Here is a 6,434-nt window from a genome sequence, read left to right on the forward strand (position 1 = left end):
ATATATATATATATATATATATATTTAAAAAACTGGACAAAAATATTCTGCACTTCGTTTTTGAGTTTACATTTCAAAATGCAAAAACAACATATTTCAAAATTTTATGACGATTCTATAAATATAAGATAACAAAAGAGCAGGGCTAAACCGAAAATCGCTCCCTTGGTGACGTTGCAAAGGGATCTCATTATAATATTACCGCCCCTTAATCTGTAAGTTTTCACCCAGGTGAAACGTTACTGTGTTTTTGCAAGCGAGAACGATGTACCAGTTGTAATGCCATGGCGAAAGTTTGAGCAAAACATGCTAACTGTTTTAACAGTTCTATCTGATTATTAGATAGACTTCTATCCGTATTAGACAGAACTGAATGACAACAGCGAACAAGAGGGAGAATGTGAGAGCACTGGCCCTGTCCCAAATGGAACACTTCATGTGCACTTGCGTTCTTACAGACTTACAATGGCCACCGCGTGCGCGTGTCCGTTAAGTCCACGAGACCGTAGGGTGTCCCATTCGTCATTTTAGCATTCAGAAGGGTGCTCGCCGTTAAGTCCACGAGACCGTAGGGTGTCCCATTTGTCATTTTAGCGTTCAGAAGGGTGCTCGCGAGCGCCCCCTTTGCGGCCATTATGCGCCCTCGATCCGCACTTCTGCCGAGTCCGCACTGGGGCGAGCTCCGCAGCAGACTTCTACCCCACAGTCAAAGCGGCATTACGTCACGAAAGTGCGGACTCCGAGGAAGACCGCGAGGGCTTAGGGTACCATTTGGGACAGGGCCATTGTGTGCTCAGGCGCTGCCGCAGCCGTTCTCGGCGCCGTCAAAATAAAAGTCTGACGTGCCGTCAAAATAAAAGAAGCCTCGAACACATCGGCCAAACAGAAAAACTTATCGGCCGATGCGATATTTGAAAAATGGCAGATATCGGCCGATATATCGGCCTTGGCGATATATCATTCGACCACTAATCAGAAGTTTAAACTCATATGGTTTAAACTGCATGATTTCAGCTCGATAAACATGATAATCAGAACCAAAACAGATATTTTTAGCAGGTCCGAGCTGTAATGGCGCAGCTTTATTCTGGAAAAGGGGGCGGGGACAGCAGCTCATTTGCATTTAAAGAGACAGGTGCGAAACAGCATGTTTCTGCTTCCACTCAAAATAGGCATTTTCAAAATGTTATAATAAATGATCTGTGGAGTATTTTGAGCTGAGACTTAACGGACACATTCTGGGGACACCAGAGACTTATATTACACATTGTAAAAAGGGGCATAATATGTCTCCTTTAATGTAATTTAATACAACCATTTAACTTGTTAAACGAATTAACTTAAATGTTTCTGCTGTGTGACATGAATTTTTAATTCATAAAAGGGGGTCATATGTAATAATTATACAGAAGGTTAGAGCACTTGTTTCCAGTAGTATAGCTAAACAGAAGGAGGTATGTGCTCAGGAATGACAAACCTTGCTTTTCTTGGTTTTTCCCAACTGGTCTGACATCTTTGTCAAACTTGGCTCCAGCAGTATGAATGCTCTCTCTGTCTGTACGTGACTTCGCTCGCCGCTTTGCTCAGGAATCATGAAGACCAGAGTCTGTGTTGCAACTATTGTGCATGTGGTGTAAACACACGTACAGTCTTACAGTAGATGCTTTGGTCTTTCTGAGAGGACAGAACTGTGACAAACTCCATACTTTCATCAGTCCTAGTCTTATAGTCTGAACTTGATCCAGTTTCTGACAAGAAGCAGATGTTGTGCTGGGAGCGGTTCACTGCATGTAGTCATTCTGATGGAAAAACAGAGGAGCATTCAGGGAGAACCAGACTATTAGACTGTATTATTTATTGCTGACCTCTAATGATGCAAATTTGAAAACATTCACTTAAGTGGAGAAAATCTTCTTGATATCCTGTTTCACTCACAAATACTTCACATTGTGGAATAGCCTACATTGTTTGCAAATTCAGTTTGACATTGACTTTAACATGTAGACCTGGGGTTTTCAATTTGTTAGGTCACCTGGAAACTGAATAAATAAGCTTTCCATTGATGTATGGTTTGTTAGGATCAGACAATATTTGGCCGAGATACAACTATTTGAAAATCTGGAATCTGAGGGTGCAAAAAAATCTAAATATTCAGAAAATCTTCTTTAAATTTGTCCAAATGAAGTCCTTAGCAATGCATATTACTAATCAGAAATGAAGTTTTGATATATTTACGGTAGGAAATTTACAAAATATCTCCATGAAACACGATCTTTACCCAGTGACTTAAGACTGGTTTTGTGCTCCAGGGTCACAAATATCACCATCCTCATGTGAGGGACCCCCATCCTGAAATGTTTTAAGTCAGCTATTTATTTTGATGTATAAAGACCCAATTTAAACTGTAAGATGTTTTATTTATTTATGTGAGCTTTTTCATTTATTTATTTATTTTAGCCTTTTCATTTATTTATTCAAGGCTGTTATAGTTAACTAAAACCATATTTTAATCAAATAAAGTATAAAAAAACCTTAAACAGATTTGAATTCAGCTAGTTGCCAAGGAAATATTTGTCATTTTCATTTACTTTATGCACTAAAATAACTATAAATAAATAAAATGAAAATAATAAAAACTATATAGACATTAAAAAACAATTTATGAATAAATAATAATAAGTAGTATACAAATAATAATAATATCAGAGTATATAAAAATAAAAAACTAATTCAGACTATTAATGAAAACTGTAATGTATCTCATTGATGCTAAAAATAACACTGTTATTAGCACTGTACTGTTAGATGTAATATATAGGGTTGAAAAGGGGTGGAACATTTCCGGAAACTTTCCAAAATTCCCTGGAATATTCCAAAATATATTTTGGAAACCCTAGTAATATATATATATATATATATAATTTAAATCTTATGTTTTATTATATATTTATTTTTTACATTTGTCACTGTTTTTCTCTAAACTTTTCCACAGACTCCAGTTTAAAGACCCCTTTTCTAGAGTACATATTTTATAAGTAAGGAAGGGTAAATATTTGCAGCTGATGGCTTTTGTCTCGGCAGGGCTGTTTTTTCTTTAAGATCTGACAAAGTTTTGTGAATGATGACACATTAATCTATGATAACATGTAAATCAGCCACTTGACTCAGATGAGAGACGCTGGATCATTAACTTTTGATTGTGAAACACATGTTCTCTATACGTCTCGCATAGTGATGCTTTTATGGGTGACGCAGTTTTTGTACCACATACTGTGCAAACTTCCCTTTTTGCTTGCGTGCATCTTTAAATATAAATTATTCTTATAGCTGCAACTTCAAGATTGCAATAGCTGCTTCTTACACAATATCAATAGGTGTTTTTTTAGTCTCTGTGATATTCTGGTCTCTAGACGTCGCATGACTAACCATAAGCAATAGTAATAGCGTTTGCTTTTACAGTCAGTGCTACTAAAAATGTCTGCTGTGGCATATACTGAAGTCTTAGTAACCATTTCAACAGACCTACAGGAAGCTGAAGAATCACAATGGGACTGAAGACTGAAGACTAGTGTATGTGAGTGGCTGGAAGACCATCGAGACCAGAGCTCAGCAGAACCGGTTCTGATGGCAGAAAACGTCCCGTCTGGTCTGTTGGAGGCGTGTGTGGTGCTCGGAGTATCCAACGAACGTCTGAAAGAACTAAGCCTGGTGACACGTCTCAAGCTGTTTATTTCAGTGTTCACAGCCATTCTGTGCAAAATGTTGAGCAAAACACTAGGAAAATGCTGGTTACAATTCTATTGATAATTAATAATGATGATAAAATAACAACCTTTTTATAAAATAAATGTGAATAATTATACATACAGTATGTAATATAATTATTAAAATCCCATGTAAAATATAAGATATTGTCCTGTATGATATCTTATATATCATCCTGTATAATATATATATATATATATATATATATTCTAATATATATTATATTATACAGGATGATATATAATATAATTGAAAAGCAAAAAGTATAATTAAATTAATTAAAAAAATTAAAATTTATTAATGTTAATATTATTAATGTTTTTAAAATATTTATGTTATTATTTTAATGTAAAATATTAGAAAATATAAAATATCTGTGTGTGTGTATATATATATATATATATATTACACATTTTATATATTTTATGCATTTTATAAATAATGTATTTATAGAAATATAGAAATAATATATATATGACTGGTAGTGACAGGAAGCGACATGGAGAGATTGGGGGATCGGGAAAGGTCTATATTTATATACTTAGTACACTTGTATGTAAAATTATAATAAAAAATTCCCTTGTAAAAACTTTCCAAAATATAAGTATGTGTGTATAATATGTGTATATTTCTATACAGCATGTTGACTGTGATCTTGTTTGGTTGCAGCTGCAGGGTAAGGACAAAGAGCCTCTGGTGGAGGCGGAGGTGCTGCAGGTTCACGCGCCGCCGTTTGTGACGAAGGAGAGTTCCAGTAACGGCACTGAACACGACCACGCTCCGGCCTTCAGCAGAGTCCAGCGGAGACGCTCCTTTAAGAAGAAGAGAGACCGACTGGTTTCCACCATCAGCAATTCTGGCCAAACCAACGAACCAGCGGTCGCCGCGTCAGACGACCTCAGCGTACCTCAGAACATTGACCTGATAGCCCTGCCGCAGCTCTGCTTCCCAGGTAACCCTCGCAGATGCCTCAGTCTGGTGTTCTGTGTCTAACAGTAATGCTGACAGTGTCTGGTTTGTCTTTGGACAGATGGGTTGAGAATAACCAGTGAGAGCAGAGAAGACGACTATCATTTCCTGGTGTTCACGGATGTGTTTGGGAACCAGACTCATGGTGTGGTGGCTCAGTACTGCAAACCTGTTCACGTGAGATGTCTTATCATTAGCTGAGAGTATTATCTATACTACTGTAATAATTATGATAAAAAAACAACATACACTACCATTCAAAGGGGGTCGTAAGATGATTCTTTATTGCATTTACTTGATCAAAAGTACAGAAAAACAGTAATATTGTGAAATACTATGACAATTTAAAATAGAATAATAACAAAATAATAGTTTTCTATGTGAATATATATTAAAATGTAATTTATTGCTGTGGTCAAAGCTGGATTTTTCAGCATCATTACTCCAGTCTTCAGCGTCACATGATTCTTCAGAAACATTTCTGATTATTATCAATGTTGAAAAGAGTTGTGCTGCTTCATATTTTTGTGGAAACTGTGATGCATTTTATTTTTCAGGATTCTTTGATGAACAGAAAGTTTAAAACTACAGCATTTGTTTGAAGCAGAAATCTTATGTAACATTATAAATGTTTTTACTGTCACTTTTGATCAATTAATGCATCCTTGCTGAATAAAACTAATACTAACCCCAAACCTTTAAATGATAGTGTATGTAAAAATATGTATTATTTATAATAAATATGAATAATAATTATTAAATTCCCAACGTTTTTTAAAATGTAGTCGCTTATTCATTTGTCATGTTGTGTTACTGTAGTTCCATCCAGATAATGGGATTCATCAAAACGGCCATCGGCTGAACAAACTCCAGCGTCTGTTCACCACATACAGCATCTGTATCATCTCCAAATATCCATATTATAACGCCCTCAGAGACTGTCTGTCCAGGTAAGAGCCACTCCATAAAATTATTTAGCTGTAACATGAAGTATTTGTTCTAATCAGTTTATTTCTCTGTCGTAGTTTCTTGCTCCAGCTAAAAACGTCCCGCATGTGTGAGTTTGAAGAGCAGGTGAAGGAGTTTTCTGCCAAACTGGCGCTGGTGCCCATCCCGCCTCCTGGACCGCTGCATGTGGTGAGCATCATCACTGTTTACTTATAAATTTGCCTTATTTTACCTGTGCAAGTTAAGCAAGCTGTTTCAGATCACCTTCTTCATTGTTGGTCTTTGTGGATGTTCCTCTAGGTGTTCAATCTCAGACCCTTTCAGATTGAACTTCCCTCCAGACTGGATGTGGATCGGCCCGTCATGGACCTCGATCTTCACCTGCCGTTTCTGTGTTTCAGACCCAAACAGATCCTGCAGGTCAGTCAGATCTTCATACCAAGTCTGTGCTTGTTACAATCGTATATATATATATTTAGTAGTGCTGTCAAACGATTAATCGCATCCAAAATAAAAGTTTTTGTTTACATAATATATGTGTGTACTATATTTTTATATTTTATATTATATGTAAATATATTAAACATATAAACATAACATATTTTTCTTAAATATATACATGCATGCATTTGTTTGTATTTATATATATACATAATAAATATACACAGTACACACACACACATTATGTAAACAAAAACTTTTATTTTGGATGCGATTAATCGCGATTAATCGTTTGACAGCACTAATATTTA

General features: G+C 35.9%; 1 protein-coding gene across 1 annotated transcript in view; it reads left to right on the plus strand.

Moving 5' to 3' along the window:
- LOC107751823 (DENN domain-containing protein 3-like) overlaps window positions 1-6,434 on the plus strand; it is a 29,976-nt gene that overhangs the window by 1,403 nt on the left and 22,139 nt on the right. Inside the window, exons 2-7 of the mRNA XM_016567593.1 lie at window positions 3,521-3,708; window positions 4,435-4,717; window positions 4,796-4,911; window positions 5,554-5,684; window positions 5,760-5,871; window positions 5,983-6,102. Coding sequence (XP_016423079.1) covers window positions 3,625-3,708; window positions 4,435-4,717; window positions 4,796-4,911; window positions 5,554-5,684; window positions 5,760-5,871; window positions 5,983-6,102 — 846 coding nt within the window. The 5' untranslated portion in view covers window positions 3,521-3,624. The remainder of the gene's footprint in view (window positions 1-3,520; window positions 3,709-4,434; window positions 4,718-4,795; window positions 4,912-5,553; window positions 5,685-5,759; window positions 5,872-5,982; window positions 6,103-6,434) is intronic.

Source organism: Sinocyclocheilus rhinocerous, unplaced genomic scaffold (genome assembly GCF_001515625.1).
Source record: "Sinocyclocheilus rhinocerous isolate Xijiao unplaced genomic scaffold, SAMN03320098_v1.1 scaffold170, whole genome shotgun sequence".
Lineage (NCBI taxonomy): Eukaryota > Metazoa > Chordata > Actinopteri > Cypriniformes > Cyprinidae > Sinocyclocheilus > Sinocyclocheilus rhinocerous.